The following is a 16,988-nucleotide window of genomic DNA, read 5'->3' on the forward strand; positions in this document are numbered from 1 at the left end:
AGTAACGGGCTGCATCTGCCCTGGCCCGTTAAGCCGTGGGCCATCAATTTTTTTGGATAATGGATTTTTCATTAATTTGGCCTCTATATCCATATATATCCGTAAAGAATATACATAGCCAAAAACATACACAAGGGCAATACACACAAACACACACAAAAAAAAAAAAGCTAGAAGACTTAGCTTCAACCTTCATCGATGACTTATTCTATTCATCCCAGCATGAGAGGGGTATGAGGAGAAACAAAACTAGTTTGTGCTACTCGTCGCCGCACCATCTCCACCTCTATGGAACTCAACCATAAACTGCTGCAAACTGCTATGTCCGCTTTCCACCGTCGCCATCCAAAAACCCCCTTATGCAGTTGTTGCATTTTGAACGCCTATAGAGTACCACGAAGCCGCTTGCCGTCCCACCACCATCTTCCGTGGACTATCAAACTCACCGTAGCTCCTAGAGCATCATGGAACCATCCAGCATGATATACACCTTGTCTTTACTGTCATGAGCTTTGCCGAAGATGCACCGCTACCATTCACATCTATCCGCAGCCAGACCTTGACGCCGTCACTCACATGACAGCTGCTGCCTCTAGGATTACTCCGTCAAGAGCCTCCATTGCCATCATCCTTATATGCATCAGGAAAGTCGACGGCCATCGCACACCATCAGCCCAGCCATCGACGACCATCGTCCACTGCCCTCGCCTGACCGTGGTCAGAACGGGGCACTGGAGCTCACCTAAGTCGTCGGTGCCTCTAGGACGTTACCATTGAGAACCTTCGCCGCCATCGTCTCAACTTGTCATGGTTGAACCAACAATCAACAAGAACCTTCGCCGCCATCGTCTCAATCTGTCATGGCTGAACCAACCAACCGTCGACAGTCATCACCATGCTATTGTCCCACCATCACAGGTGGAGGGCTAGATCCCTCCACTGTTGTTATCGCCGGTGGCAGAGCCGTCACTGCCCAACACCACCACCAGCGCGCTCCCTACCGCCTAGCAGGTTGCCAGCGTGCGCTGCCGCTGCCACCACCGCCTGGCCGGCTGCCAGCATGTGCCGTCAATGAGGTATGCACACTCAGATGTGGCAAGAAATTTGAGATTAAGCCATCGTCCAAAACAGGTTTCGTCAAAATGCCATCGTCTAAAACGGGTTTCACCAAAATGCAATCCTGCACGTAATTTGGTTTCATCCAAATACCATTCTCAAACAGGCCACACGCTAATGTCATTTCTCCCTTTTATTGATTGTTCGCCCATCATGCAGAACATATAAATTCCTTATCACTATGTAGGAAAATTGAACTGTATGCTAAGTAGCAATAAAATGTGGCATGAAGCATGTCAGAACTTCAAATAGGTTTCCATCACTTGAACAGATGAAGTTACAACATTGTTGAAACGCAGGCATACATGAGAGCAATGGTATTTGCAACTGGCAGAAACAACACTTTCTACACACAAAATCATTAGCTTCTAGTTTCAGTGTGGCAGTTACTGCAGGGCTCAATAACCTTTAAGCTAACACTCGAGGGTACTCTCCCCTCAACATAGATCCTAATAGCGAGGAGAGCCTTCTCAGCTTCCAAGAGAGCTTCCTTGCTCATTTGTAAACATTGACATGGGTCAATCTTGTCATTTCTCCTGTCATAGCCACGGGTGGTGTCCAATGTAAGGTACTCTAGAGACGAAGCCTTCTCGAGAATGTGGTTGGCAAGATCGATCATGCTCTTTGCAGAGGAAAAACCGGTTATCATCATGTTCTTGAGATTGTCATGGCGGTATTCTGAAGCACGCATTGGATGCATGGAGTCACCACTCAATGCTTCAAGGATCGAATCATGTCTTTTAGCTGGCCGTTCAATCTGCAAAGGATTACGTCAATGTCTGCTTTTTTTTTAATGAGCAAAAGGTACTGAATAAAAGTTAGCCATATTAATTCTCTCCCTCTTTTATTTAGCTACTACTTTATAGGAATAGGATAGTGATCAAGGCAAGTAATTTAGTTGCAAAGTTTATCAAGGCCATCAATAGTGTCAATATTTATTACTAGAGTTGCAACGTTTTTATTTTTTTAAAGAAAGCTCATCACATATATTTTAAAGCCCATAAAAATTATATTATCATCATGCCAATTTTGCTGCCACTTTGTAGGTGTCAGTTGAGTTAGCCATAGGGGTCAGATAAAGATAGGGATGCAAGCGGGGCGGGCAAGCGGGTGTTTTTAGCCCGCTTATCTCACTTGTAGTTCATTTTTTCTTCTAAATTTTGTGCTACCATATGAAAAATGAAGTAGTAAGCGGGTTTTTATGCGGGTAGTGAGACTACCCACTTGCATCCCTAGACAAAGTCTTGTCTGATTGTTCGTGGACCACATGGTAATTGGGTGGCAACCACCACCAGTAAGCGTCTTTTAAGATAGTACATATGAGATCAGTTGCATCATTTGCAGAACAAAGAAATGTTACATTTGTCCAATTCAAGAAATAACAAAAAACATTTGCATGAAACATCATAACAAATAATTCTTTAAGAGAAAACAATAAAATCTTGAACATAAGTGGTACCTGATAAATGATAGATAGCTTTGACATATAAATAATAACTTACACGCAGGATAAAAGTCTCCAAGGCAGGAGAAGCATCAATGAAGGAAACCAGAGAACAAAAATCATAGCCCGGGGACAAATCTGGTGTAAGCAGCAGTATCTCCAAGCACTTGAGCTGCAGGAATTTGCCAAGTACCTTTGGTGTATTGACTGTCTGAAGAAAAAGAGGCCGCAAAAATTAATTGAGTACAGTAGTATACAGTGCAAATCTAGTGATATACTCCCTCCGTTTCTAAATATTTGATGCCGTTGACTTTTTTAAATATGTTTGACCGTTCGTCTTATTCAAAAAAATTAAGTAATTATTAATTTTTTTCTATCATTTGATTCATTGTTAAATATACTTATATGTATACATATAGTTTTACATATTTTTTAAAAGTTTTTAAATAAAACGAACGGTCAAACATGTGCTTAAAAAGCCAACGGTGTCAAATATTTAGAAACGGAGGAAGTAACATGCTATTATTATGGTGTGTTGAGTGACAAGTGCAATTGAGCTAATAAGTAAGGCTAAAACCGACCTCATTACGTGTTGATAGATAAAGCTTCTGTATGTTTGGCGCAATGGATGGAAGCTTCTTGCTACCATAATGTAGCGCGTCAGGGCTTCCGTCACAAAACATTTGCATTTTCTTCACTTGTAATAATGCTTCTCCAAGTGAGATTTGTATTGGGGGGCCAGCATAGATGAAAGTAGAGAGCTTTGGAGCACTACTGTCAATCACCTCCAATTTTCTAAAATGCAACACTTCCAGGTAATTAAGCTCCAGCAGATGGGGGATCTTCAGGACAACAATATTATGGCAGTCTGAAAGTAACAATCGCTGCAAAGCACAGGATTTGGATAGAAAGCCGCATAATTCCTCCTCAGTAATTTTTACTGATCTTAAACGCAAACTTGTCAAGGTACTCATCTGACCAATTTGTATGCCAGGGTGGAAAGAACAGCCACCAAGTAAAAAAGACTGAATTGAGCTTGCTACCCTTGATAGAAGTGAGCATGGGAAATCATAATCCATCTTGCTAACTCGGGTCATTTCTAGTTCAAATTCTTTGATTCCTGGTGCAAACGCAATTTGAAGCCAGCGGTCAACATAACTAGGATGCAGACTGAAACAAGGGTGGGTTGTAAGTTTAAACATCTTCACTCCTGTGCCAGCATGATTCAGCATAATGGGGTCGACTCTACTGATGAAATCAATTGTTAGTTTATCATTGCTAGGTGCTCTCTTATCTATGCGTAGTGTATTAACATTAAGATTGAGCCTGGGGTAGAATCTCCAAGAACGCAGAAAACAACGAGATGCACAGGCGGCACGAGCTGCATCCTGCATAGGCATGAGAGTGTGTATGTGATAAAGGATGTCCTGCACAAGCCAACAGGAGAGGATAAAAACATTAGAAAATGTTTTATTACCACTATAATAATAACTGGCATACTGCTTTTTGGGAATGAATAGTAGAGGAAACTATCAATATGCTAAAAGAACATTTTCAAATTGAACATGGATGCACTGCTGAGTTCCGTACCTCTGGAAGCTGCATCTTGGATTCCACTGTACTGGCAGATTGAGAATCATCGCCACATTGACAAGGGGAGTTGTCTATTTCAGAAGCTGAAGAAGTAGCTCCATTACCTGCAACTAACTAGGTCATGATGCAGAAGGGAGCATTTTGTTTGCACGCATATACCAAAGATGGATAGTTGGACATAATTTAAAGATAACTATAATACAACAAAGACATATTTTTGTGCTTGAGATTACTAAATATGAAGATTAAGTACGGGCACTTAAAACAAGAAAACCATTAGCTCATGATTAATTAAGTTTTAATTATTTTAAAATTAAAAAAATATTTATCTGATATTAATGCAACTTCTATTCTGCATAAAAAGTTTCAGTACGAAATATAATAGTTTGAAAAGCGTGCCCAACGGAAATATCTTAATCGGAAAAAGAAGGAGAAGGGACCTAATTAAATAAGGGTTTTCAACTAACATAGAAAATCAGAGAATCATCATTGAAATCAAAATTTGAGCAAAGTCACTTGAGATTTAGGCCACCTGATGATGCAGAGAAGTGCAGAACAAATGTGCACTTGAGATTTGAACCTAGCTAGTTAGAAGAATCCGCCGAAGCGGCTGAATCCAACCAGTTTGATTGATTTTACCCACCAGGGAAGCCGTGGGAGCCCTTCCAAAGGAACAACAGGTAATCGAACCTAAATCTAGCGGGTGATTTGATCAGCTACGAGGGGTGGGGGACAGGAGGAGGCTTACCTATTCGCGGCGGCGGCTGGACGGGCACCTCCAGTATCTCCATATGGCCGCTGCTTAGTACAAAACGATGAATCTCCCAAGAGGGGGAAGGAGCCTGGGGCGATCGAGGCTCTCGAGAAGTATCAGGCGCGACGTTCGCCGGGAACGGCGGGAGCGGCGGCGCGCGAGATCGGCGGCGGCGTCGGCGGCGGCGGCGCGGGGAAATTAAGATCGCAGAGCCGAGACGGATCGGAGGAGGAGCGGCTAAAGGCTAAAGTGCTAAACCCACCGCTCGTTTGTTTTAAGTGGGTCCCACCGAGTCCGACTGTTCTTCGTACGAGTTCACCGGATTACGGAAAACCCAAGAGAAAAAGGTAAAACCCGATGAATTTTCAATCAATACCATACAGAAACCGACTAATACCAGTTACCGTACAGTAACACATGTATTATAAGATGTTTTGACTTTAGCCAAAATCAAATAGCTTCAAGTTTGACTAACACCGTGTTTAGTTCCAAACTTTTTTTTTCAAACTTTCAACTTTTCCATCACATCAAAACTTTTCTACACACATAAACTTCCAACTTTTTCATCACATCGTTCCAATTTCAATCAAACTTCCAATTTTAGCGTGAACTAATTACACCCTTAAGTTTATAAAAAAAATAGTAATATTTTCGACCTAAGATAAATTTATTATAAAAATATATTTAATTATTAATCTCTATCTCTATCTCTACTATTATAAAAATTGAAAATGTTTTTGCCAGTACTTTGGTAAGTCATCCGTGTATGAGTCAGTTTTTAAATTCGATCGCTTTTGGAAATACATAGTGTATTTAAATAGGTTTTTAAGTTCGTTCGCTTTTGAAAATATAGTAAGAGCCGTATAAGAATTCTCTTTAAAAAAAACTCGCATGCTAACTTAAGACGATCGGACTTCTAATTATAGCTCATGATTTACATTATTGTATTTGTATATAAACTTAGCTAAACTTAAAGCAATTTGACTTTAACCAAAGTCAAAACATCTTATAACCTGAAACAGAGGGAGTGGTACGTATTGGTCTCGCTTTTACAAAATTCAAAGACTCTTATCACATTATCCCATATCATATTATTGGACTTGTTTGGTGTGACATAAATTGGCCATACCAATATTTGGCAATTTTAATAGTGTTTTGTGGGTGTGGCTATTTGGCGCGCGCACTAGCTCTCCCTCCACGTGTTTTTTTTTTCCATTTTTTCGCTTTTTCTTTTTTTATCCCCCTCCTCCCCTTGCGCGTTTCCTTTTTTCATGTTTTTTCCCAATCTTTTTAATCGTTAGCACATGTATTTTCAAAATATTTGAGTCGAAAGTTTTCAAATTTTAATTTGAAAGTTTTTCAATCTAAAGAAACTTTTCAAATCTTGACTTGAAAGTTTTCAAATCTCGAGTTTAAAGTTTTCAAATGTGAGTCGAAAGTTTTTAAATCCAAGTTAAAAGTTTTCAAAATTTATCTTACAAATTTAAATTTTAAGTTTAAATTTTTCAAAGTTTGAGTTGAAAGTTTTTAAATTTGACTTCAAAGTTTAAATCTTAGTCAAAAGTTTTCAAATTTAACTTGAAAGTTTAAATTTTAAGTTGAAAATTTAAAAATTGAGTTTAGAGTTTCAAATTCTGAGTTGAAAGTTTTAAATTCTACGTATGGCTTTTAATTTTTCGATAGAAAGTTTAAAATTTTACATGAAAGTTTCTTTTAGATATAGATTTCTATCAATATGTTAGTAAAAAAAACTAAGGAAAAAAAGGAAAACATTCCCTTAATTATCGTCATTATCCTAAACTAACTCGGTTAGTTATGGGAGAAGATAAAACGCGCGCCGCCACTCGCTTTCTCAGTGTTTTGTGTCTTTTGGTTTGAAGCCAACTTTTGATAAGCCTAGAAAAATAGACCATTTCAATAGTTAACTTAAGCTATTTTGGGTTTTTTTTTTTTGCAGGGAGGCTATTTTGGTTTTAATCCAGACACAATATTGCCTTATCAAGATTAGCCATGCTAAAACTAGACAAAATTTAGTGTTGACAAAATTGGTAAGATCAAGTTAGACTACAAACCAAACCAGCCCTATAATTCATAAGCCGAAGAAAATTTCACAAGGGAAAAATGGAAGATAAAGGTACCAGCACATTGCTACTCCAGCTTGCTACCAGACTTTTAAGAGAAGTCAAGATTCAAGAATAATATAAAAGAGAGAACACAAAAGAAACACGTAAGAGAGATAAGAAAACATAGAAAATAAGCAAAAATCCTGCCATCTAAGGCTAATAATAGGCTTTTGCTAGAGAATGCATATGCTACAGTCTCATGCCTGAGTTTACAGGAAGCAGATTTCATCTGAACACAACTGATTTCTGATCTGACACTCACAGAAGGTTATCCACGGCAAAAGAGGTGAGAAAATTTACTTAATATAATCTCAGAAAAGCTGAGAGTTCGACGCAATTATGCCTCAATATATTTATCTGTCTTCCTGTTTGTACATTTCATGGCCTGCACCACATCTTTACTTGATTACTTCTCACTGTGCAGAATCGACCAATCTGCAATAGAATAGAACAATTAGCAGGAGTGGTGGAATAGATTAGAGAGTCAAGGTTTCGCTTCATTTCATCATGCCATCTCATGCTGCAAGAGACATCCCTGATCCATATAGCTGACTTATTTGAATGCATGCTTTGCTTATGATGATCAGTGAGCAAAGCTGGAGGCTTCCAGAGGACAGCGTTTCCCACAGCACAGATGTGGAATAGATGGAGGGAAGGCATTAAAGCAAATGGTGCTTGGGGACCAGTTAAAGTCATGCAATTGCAAGCAGCATTTAGCACCGAGGACATCCTTCTATTATAGGAGACAACAATACTAACACTTGCTATCTAATGGTAACCATTTATAAAGCACTAATAGAACTTAACTAACGTGGCTAAACCACCAACCAACCCAGGATACTTATGACATTATAGTAGTCAATAATTAAAGAGACAAGGAGTCATGAATTTGATTATCAGTGTTAATTACACTATATTAATTCAAAAGTAAAAATCAGATAGCATCGGTTAGACATCAGACAAGTTAACTGACATCAGAGCAGCTCTTCTAGCATGTCTTTGTGCCCCCCTAAAGGAGCTTAAGTTGTATGAAAACATTTGCCATACATAGCTTTTGCAATCAGTTCTGGTGGAGAGAATGTTAGACTTCTCCCAGTTCCTATATGTTCAGGACATAAAGTAAGTTCCAAAATGATAAAACTTGAATTGTCCATGGCATTGCTCCATTTCACCAGCAAGGTGCTACAGACAAGCAATGGCATGGTGTACAACAAACTAGCAGGCCAATGTTGGACTCAGTACATGTGCCACCAAGGTACTTCATGCCATAGGCTCTGTTGTTTAACTCAACATGGAACTAAAAAGGAATTGTGTAGAAATATTAACTGGCACAATGTACATGGTTGCCCGTCATCCAAGCCAACTCTATGTGCTCGAAATGTGCTCCTGTATTGTGACAGCCCTCCTGTATTGTGACAGCTCTAACACATGTTGCATATCGTCTATCATCCTGTTTGTGATAAAATATCAGTAATTGCTCGAGTTTGGAGGTTTTATACAACAGGTCATTTGATTTCACAATTTTCTCCTTTAAACCAGTGAAATACATAATTTAGGACAAAAATACATGCTGGAATTCAAGGAACTCCAAAACTAAACATATGTTTGAACTCTAGATAACACGTAAGATCCTAGTCCCTAGAAATGCAAATTCACATTTCCTTTGCTAAACTTGGCCTTGCTGAGGATTATGGACTTAGATTACAATGAGGCAACGTGTATACGAGGCAACTATACAAAATATGCAGAAACCATCCTATATTACGAGGACACAAACACAGGTAGATAAGGCCTCTAGCAGGTGCCACAGAAGAACTCCAGAAGGGTAATTTTACCATCCTTTATAAAGTACCTAGAGGTACCATATTTTCTAGTGTAAAAATTTGGTACCTCTAGGTACTAAGTACCTCAATGTACCAAAAAGTTTAGTGTAAAATTTAGGTACCTTAAGGTACTTTATCAAGGACTGTAAAATTCCTCACTCCAGAAACACTAGAGCAACCATAAAAAGAGTATGGGAAAAAATAACAGTATTTGTGCAGCTTAACAATAAATTTCGGACTATCTTAAATCACCGTACTACATGATTGCATCATGTGACAAGTTGAGCATAGAACTACAGCTCAAATTCCCAATTTCCATTAACCATAATCCTGTGATAATTACATTGGCAAAAAAAGATCCTAATTAACCATGTCAGAACATATCACAGTATCAGTGAACTACAGTCACAAGACAACTCCATTCCCACTGCAGATTAAATGGATCGAGTGTGATTGTGGCAAGTTACCTGGGCTGGAAAGCACCGCCAAAAGGCATTGGGGAATGGGGACAGCGTGATATCATGCCTTCTCCAGGACAAGGCAGCATGAATTCCCAGTGGCAAATCCAACGGTCAACCTTTGCGCTGAGTCAAAATGGTCATCCAGTGGCTTAATTGAACAGCCTTTAGCCCACAAAATCAGAAGATTTTCATTTATGGTAAAGGATTCCTCACTGTCATGTTGTCTGTTGATGAATGGAGTCCTTACCTTCAAATCAGGGTATTCACTATCAAAACTGGCCATCAAAAAATTTTATAACTTAAGAGATCAGGTTCTTCACTCTGAACTTCAATGCAAAGCAAGGACTAAATATTGGCTTTCAGAACAAGTTCCAGTACAGGAAAGCCCTGATTCCTATCTAGAGTTGGTCATTTGTTAGTGGTCCATGCAGTCTCTATAATGCAACCAGTTTGGATTCAGGAAATATCCAATCCCTATGGGGTGGATCTGCATGCTCAGCAGTACTACATCAGTTGGCAATTGTTGGTATTCATGACAAGGGATATATTCTCAAGGATGCTCTCATTCAGTTCAAAGGAATATACTGGAATGGTGCCAATGATTCTCCTCAGACTTAATCTACTTCATACTTCCTCTGTTTCACAATGTAAGTCATTCTAGCATTTTCCACATTCATATTGATGTTAATGAATCTAGATAGATATATATGTCTAGATTCATTAATATCAATATGAATGTGGGAAATGCTAGAATGACTTACATTGTGAAACGGAGGGAGTACCTTTCACTCTTCCCCTATTGGTGGTCATCAGGTCTTCAGGCAACATTTCAGAGAATCAAGTTATTTGCTTGTAAAGGCTTAAAAATGAATGTTGAAAGTTGAAACCTATGACAATCAGTGCAATATTTGCCAACAAACTAAACACAGAAATTGTAAGTTACCTGGACTTCTCACCCTTCCACCAGTCACTGAAGGTTCTTCACTGCTTGGTAAGATTTATCCATGAATTTTATAGAGGGCTTGCCTCACATTGAGGGATATACTGCAATTTTGGTAGTGGTAGATTGTTTCACTGAACATGCCCAATTTTACCCTCTGAAGCATCCAATTTCAGCAGTCATAGTAGCAGAATTTGTCATGGATAATGTTGCTAAAACTCATGGTATTCCTACATTAATAGTTACTGATCAGGATATATAGATTACTCACCAGTAATTTTGGAACGACTTGCTTGCGAAGCTTGATACTCAATTGAACCTAGTACCGCACTCCATCCACAGCCTGATGGACAGACAGAGCGGATTAATCAGTACCTTGAAATATACCTACAAAGCACACTCCATGAAACGCCAAGGAAGTGGCCCTCTTGGTTTCCCATTGCTGAATTCTGGTACAATACAAGTTTCCACACTACCTTGGGTAGCTCCCCTCACAAGGCATTGTTTGGCACTGAACCTAGTTGCTTCAGCTGATAATGAAGCCACTGATATGCTGACAACAAGGGCTGCTTATTCTGAATTTTTGAAGAATCAGTTGGCTAGAGAACATTTGAGAATGAAGAATATTGCTGATAAAAGCAGATATCTGCTGGAGTTTCCTGTGGGTGACAAAGAATATCTGAAGCTGCAACCTTATACTGAATCGCCAGTGTATATCTGAGGCTGGCAAGCTGCAACCTTATACTCAATCTTCAGTTGTCAATATGTCATATCTTAAGTGGGTCTATAAATTCTCGGCCCCTATGATGTTCTTGCTCGAAATGGTCCAAATGCATACAAATTACAACATCCAGAGGGCAGCCTGATGCATCCAATCTTTCATACTTGTCAGTTGAAGCCACATATACCTGATCACACACACCAATCTTTTTATCTCTCTCGGATATAATTGAATTTGATGCTGAAAAGGTTCAAGTGGAACAAATTTTGTGCAGGAAACTAGTTAAGAAAGGTAATGCTGCTCGCCTTCAAGTGCTTATCAAATATCAAGTGGACCTCATTAGCTATTTTAGCAGCAAGGAGAATTATGATGTCCTTGTGACAAGATTTCCTGCAGCATCAGCTTGGGGACAAGCTGAGTCTCACGGCAGTGTTGCAGCTATACTAGAGGCAATGGGCCAGCAAGGAGGACGCAAGGTAGGCAGGACATTGAATGAAGAGTTGAAGACATATAACTGAGAGTGCGGGTGGAGGGCCAGTGAGCCTTGTAATATGTGAGAGGTGCTCAGGCCAAGTCTAGCTAACTACTAGCTGGAATAGACTATAAGGACAGCATGCTGTATCACGTACGCTGTTAAGCAATGAATGAGGGAATTAGCTGTTCTTCTCTGCCTCTTCCTTCTTCTTCCTCCTGCTAATCCATGGGGATGTACAGAGCAGGCACTGAAAAACAGATATGATAATGAGGTAAATCATCATTTCTAATTAGAAAACAGATGTTAAGAAAGCGATCCACATCCATTACAGGGGAAGGGAACTGGCTCCAATCAGTGCTAGAGTGGGGACACATACACACACAAAAAATATGTAAACCAACCTGACCAATTTTTGTTGTTTGGGATGGACACGCTATTTTGAGCCTGACTCATTGAAGAGATCAAATCCCAAAAGAAGACATCAAATATGAATAAGAATATTCTTGAGAGCTCACTTGTGTATAGCCAATTGATAATCTCATCGCATAGTCATTTGTGATATGTTGCTTCTCTGTTCCTGTAACAGCATCATGGTGCTGAGCAAGAGCTAGAGCATCAGCTAAAGTATCTGTTGTGAGATTTAATTTGCTTTCCCCTTAAAAGAATTCCAGAAGCCAAGATGCCTGAAAAGTGAAAAGAAATAAGATATTAAGCATATGGCACCACAAAGTACCAAGGGAACAAGAAAATATATCACATTTAAATTGGACATGTGAAAGCCAGAATAATGAAAAGGGTGGTAAAACCACCAATCATAGCACGGACTGTTGTTTTAAGGAAGGTCTTCTTGTGAAGGAACCAGTCCAGGCATTCGGGTTGTCCGCATACCAGGTGTAAGAAATACAGTCAAATGCATGTGAAAGAAACAAAGTGAAATTACCCATACCAATTATGAATATGAAAATAGAACATACAGGTAGAAATCATTTGTCTTGAGAGGCCATGGCTCATTTAAGCATATTTTGCATCAGTATAAATGGAAGACATGGAATAGAGAGCATTGGCATGGCCAATTAAGGGAATGGAATAAACACGTTGAAATCATCATATCACAAGTTCAAGATATCTGCATTATGTAATGCCATGACTGCAACTTCATGGTGAAACCAAAACAAAGAAACTAAACAATAGTCAGTATTAGTAATATTAATGATCATCTTTAACCTTATTGACATAATGAATTAGTTTGTCCATCATTCTGAACCAACTTTATCCATAATGATAAATCATAATTGAATTTTGAAGTCTGTATCCATTGTAATCATGGCATGGTTTGTCGTCATAATATTTGCCTAGAGAAAAGAAGGAAAAAACATGAATTAGGATGAATCATTCATTCCTAAGCAGATCGATAGCTTCAAGTTAAAATGTTGATATTCAGAAATAACTTTTGAGTATTAAAAGCACAAAGGTCGATGTATCATGGAATACAGAACAGCAAAGATGCATTCTCATCTTCTGACAAACACATATCACTACAACATCCGGAAAATCCAGTGTACATTCAATAAATAGTTTGCAGTTGCATCAATCCATATGAGACTAATGGATTTACATGAAACGCACATAAGAGAGTGTACATTGGCATGAAGAAAAGCGAGAATATTTTTGGAGTCTAATGTACCTGTGCTAGAGCTGCAACAAAGTCGTTCACCCATTGTTCAACATTATAACAAAAAAAGAGGGCATCCAGCATAGAGGCAAGCAATGTAGAATAAGTTCAATGTAGTATGTGTTAACTAGAGTTCTCATTAAATTACCTGGAAGACAAGGTAATTATCATCAACTTCGAAATAAAACTCACTAGGAGATGGTTCATAAATTTTTGGGAAGATATCAGCAAAGGATGTGTAAGAAAATGTGCATATTTCATATGAAATATGGATTCCTAGACTTAATAATATAAAATTGAGGTGTAACATTTACTATCAAAAAAAGAGAGAAGGTTTACTTAAATCAGCTGACGAGCCGAGAGTCTTGGAGCCCCTCTCACAACCTCGAGTTCTTCTGTTCCCTTTCCGCGTATCACTATCTTGGTAATCAACCCGGAGAAAAAAAATCATCAATTCCTGCATGAAACATAACAACATGTTTGCTGAACCATCCCTTTTCTATTAAGTTCAATATGTTAGTCAAAACACTGGATGGGCAACTGTTATTCCAATTAACGAATGGGTTGTGTTAGACTCAATAGCTATGTTGTGTGGTCAATGAAAGGGCTCTCGGTGGCGTCACTCTTTAGGGGATAGCAAGGTACATATACTGACATTATTATATCTCAACATAATAAATATCTATGACGGGCAATAAGTGATAACATAGTTACTGTTGTAACAGCACAGCAGAGTTCAAAGTTTGTCTTATCTTGCAAACTAGCTATATGATGAAGTAGCAGTGCATCATATACAATATTTGCGTTAGTTTCTGCCCATGAAAGAATTTGACTCGCATTAACTCTCAAAGCATAGAAGTGCATCATATACGACATTTGCATTAGCTTCTGCCATGAAATAATTTAATTCACAACTCTGAAAGTGAAAGCATGATCACACAAATGGGTTTGGCACATTACTTACGCACCTAGGCAGTAATCCTGAATTGCAGAGTGCGAAATTGGATCAATCTGCCAACCAATCCTTGGAATCTGACCCCCAACTACTCCTTGATGAACCTGTGCCAAATCATAGATTCATAGTCGGTATATATATCATGTTAATGTAGCAGTGCACAGCCGCCTCAGCATGCATGCACATAGCCCCATTCTTCAACTTCACAAGAAGCACTGTGTTCGCTATAGAATACAGACATGAGTGGCAATGCTAACATATAGAGTAACCAATGGGGCATGAAAGGCCACACATTAGTTCCAGCCATCCAGTGCTGATGAGCCCCTCCACCGTATCCTTAATCATGGGCTATCTCCACCATTTCTGAAATTGCCTAGAACCAATGAAACCATTGGTCAAGAAAACTCATTATGTCTACAAGTAGATGCACATTGCTTCCTACCCAACCAAAAAAATGCCCCCCACACTGCAGCACTAACCATTTTGGGATTTAGTTTCAGTAACTTCAAATCTTAGAACTGGTAGCCAGGAAATGGCTGTAGAAACATCAGGAAAATAGTAGTACTGCGCTTTCTACACCCAAATTCCAATTACAAACAGCCGGTGCAAATTTTACGAGAAGAAATCATGCCCAACAGAACTAAACTAGCTTCGCTAAACCCGTCAAAAACTTCTCCACCCAAAAATGGGGAAAGAAATCCAAGGACCGCGCAGCACGGGCCTGCACATTCTGCAAGCAAGCCCCCTGAACCAAAAACACCCAGAAACAAGAATCAAAACAATCAACCGAAACTATGAGGAGAACCAGATGATTCGTTTCCAAAGTTCAGGTAAAATTTGACGGGGAGAAACCATCAATCGTGCGTAAGCTAGCTTCCCCAAACCCTTCGAAACTTCTCCCCAAAAAACAAACAAAGACGGGGGAAAATCGCGGAAAATTCCAAGAACTGCATCGCGCAGCTCGCTCGAACCAAGTACTGACCTCCTGGATGGAGTTGTTCGAACTGACGTGGTAGTACTACGTCGTCGCGGCCTTGCGGGTGTGGAGCTTCCCCTTCACCACCCCTGCCGACGTATGGTAGGGATGTACACGCACTCCCCCCGGGTGGTGGGCGGCGGCGGAGACGGAGGCAGAAGCGGCGGCGGCGGCGGCGGCGCGAGGACGGTGGCGGCGCTCCATCCGAAGCTTCTAGAATACTAGTACTACTTTAGTGGAGGCTTTGGGGATTGGATATCCGAGGCCGTCGATGACGTGGAGTGCGCCACAAGAAGCAGCCGTGGCATGGGCCCCACCTGTCGGTGACTGCGTGGGTCCCACCTGTCGGTGACGCGAAAAGCCCGCTTATAAATTTACGACTTCACCCCCCCCGACCTCTCTCTCCCTCCCTTTCCCTCCATCCGCAACGGCTACCAAAGCCAGAGCCCAGAAGCCACGAACGAAATCCCCTTTCCGCTCGAATCCCCCCGCCGCAGCGGCGGATCGGGGAAGCCACGGCTCCTTCTCCGGCCGGCCGTCGCCTCGCCCGGATCCCCTCCGCCGGCCGGAAGCCACGGCTCCTCTCCCGGCTTCGCAGCCCCTCCCTCCGCCTCCGCCTCCGGTGACCGCCCGGTGATCGATCGGGGACTACTCCATCAACTCGACGCGCTTCGCCTTCCTCGCCGTCGAAGCGGAGATGGAGCCGATCAATATCACCTCGGTTCGCGAGTTGGAGGAGGCTATAGGCAAGTACGGCGCCGGGGAGAGCGTACGGGTCACCATCAACGTGGCCAACGTTTTCGAGGCCGATGAGCTGCTTCGGCTCATCGGCGATCGGGAGCTCGAGGTTCGTTGGGAGCTGAGTCCCGGGGGCATGGATATGCTGAGATCCGCGGCGGACTACTACCTCAATCTCGACCTCCTCTACGAGTTCATGGACCTTATGCGGCTGGATCTGCGCGACGGCGTCCCTGTCAAGAAATCGTTGTTCGATTGGATCCGGACCGCCTCCACGGATGTGCTTACTTCTTCTCACCCATCGTCGACTCGTCGCATCCTGGAACAAATCACGCTGGAGGCACAGCTAATCGGGCGAGTGGCCAAGGGATTGGGCTTCGGGGCGGATGACGTGCAGCAGTATCTCATCACCCCGCACGAAATGTCATGGTATCTGGAAGAGGATGCAGTTGCGGTAAGAAAGAGGAGAGCAAGTTTGAGTTCGGGTGATGCCGCCACGAGTGATGTTGCTGCGGGAGCGAGTGATCCTGTGGAGTTGCTCAAAAACCACAAGCAGAGGCTGCTGGACAAGGTTGCGCATCTGCAACAGGTGATATCTTCATCGAAATCTGCCCCTTACATCTCACAGTTAGAGCAGTAGAAATCACAAGAACTAGAATGCATTTCAAAGAGTCTCACATGGCATGGTACGCATAGGCCATTAGAAGTAGAGCTCTGAGTACACCAGGATCAGGATGCACTTGCAAGACTTCCACATGACACAGCAGAAATCAACTAGTAGTACGGCTTTACTTCAGTGTGGAGTTGCAGTTTTTCGTTTGACTTGACTATTGTAAACAGCTGGTTTATGTCAACAAATAAGACCACCAGTTTCTGGTTTTACTTGCAGAAGAAAGTATTGTGCACTGATACCATCAAGTATTACATTCCCTCTGCATGTTTATAGTTTTGGATACAGAATTAGCCACGGAATAAAAATAAAACCATGAAACAGATACAGGGAAACCTTCTTTTCTTGCATGCACATTACATGTTTACAACCTGGTCTTAGAATGACAGTATTGATTGTTGAAGCGCCTATCGTGTGAAGCCAATACATAGCATCTTGATACTTGATTGTTGAAGCGAGGCCAATAGTAGCTGTAGAATACAGTGGAAGGACAAATGCATAAGTAAACACAATGAAGTATCAGGCAA

At 41.0% G+C, this 16,988-nt stretch overlaps 2 protein-coding genes and 1 long non-coding RNA gene across 4 annotated transcripts; 1 reads left to right on the plus strand and 2 right to left on the minus strand.

The window, feature by feature from the left end:
* Positions 1-1,350: 1,350 nt before the first annotated feature.
* Positions 1,351-5,153, minus strand: LOC9268504 (uncharacterized). 2 transcript variants are annotated; one of them, XM_066305710.1, is made up of 6 exons: positions 4,902-5,153; positions 4,686-4,815; positions 4,151-4,257; positions 3,142-3,987; positions 2,619-2,771; positions 1,351-1,873 (listed from the first exon to the last, which is right to left on the minus strand). In XM_066305710.1, the coding sequence occupies exons 3-6, from the start codon at positions 4,163-4,165 to the stop codon at positions 1,478-1,480; spliced, it is 1,410 nt and encodes a 469-aa protein (XP_066161807.1). In that variant the 5' UTR covers positions 4,166-4,257; positions 4,686-4,815; positions 4,902-5,153; the 3' UTR covers positions 1,351-1,477. The 2 variants fall into 2 exon arrangements, with proteins under 2 accessions (XP_066161807.1, XP_015617523.1); XM_015762037.3 differs by lacking the exon at positions 4,686-4,815.
* A 2,758-nt stretch (positions 5,154-7,911) lies between these two features.
* LOC9266976 (uncharacterized) lies at positions 7,912-15,314 on the minus strand. Its single transcript, XR_010737681.1, has 12 exons — positions 15,060-15,314; positions 14,317-14,450; positions 14,091-14,181; positions 13,462-13,579; positions 12,675-12,802; positions 11,966-12,133; positions 11,605-11,697; positions 10,731-11,162; positions 10,526-10,597; positions 10,258-10,358; positions 9,321-9,561; positions 7,912-8,480 (listed from the first exon to the last, which is right to left on the minus strand). It is a non-coding gene; the product is annotated as an uncharacterized lncRNA (long non-coding RNA).
* Positions 15,315-15,455: 141 nt separating this feature from the next.
* On the plus strand, positions 15,456-16,715 carry LOC9266725 (uncharacterized). Its single transcript, XM_015760363.3, has one exon. The coding sequence runs from the start codon at positions 15,751-15,753 to the stop codon at positions 16,429-16,431; it is 681 nt and encodes a 226-aa protein (XP_015615849.1). The 5' UTR covers positions 15,456-15,750; the 3' UTR covers positions 16,432-16,715.
* The last annotated feature ends 273 nt before the right edge of the window (positions 16,716-16,988 follow it).

Source organism: Oryza sativa, chromosome 11, assembly GCF_034140825.1.
Source record: "Oryza sativa Japonica Group chromosome 11, ASM3414082v1".
Classification (NCBI taxonomy): Eukaryota; Viridiplantae; Streptophyta; class Magnoliopsida; order Poales; family Poaceae; genus Oryza; species Oryza sativa.

Bases quoted from the DNA above. Each gene is read 5' to 3' on its own strand.
- LOC9268504 (XM_015762037.3), bottom strand. From the start codon at position 4,944: ATGGAGATACTGGAGGTGCCCGTCCAGCCGCCGCCGCGAATAG. The intron at 4,258-4,901 runs GTAAGCCTCCTC...AGTTAGTTGCAG, and splicing joins CCAGCCGCCGCCGCGAATAG to GTAATGGAGCTACTTCTTCA. The intron at 2,772-3,141 runs GTCGGTTTTAGC...CTTTTTCTTCAG, and splicing joins ATCTATCAACACGTAATGAG to ACAGTCAATACACCAAAGGT.
- LOC9266725 (XM_015760363.3), top strand. From the start codon at position 15,751: ATGGAGCCGATCAATATCACCTCGGTTCGCGAGTTGGAGGAGGCTATA.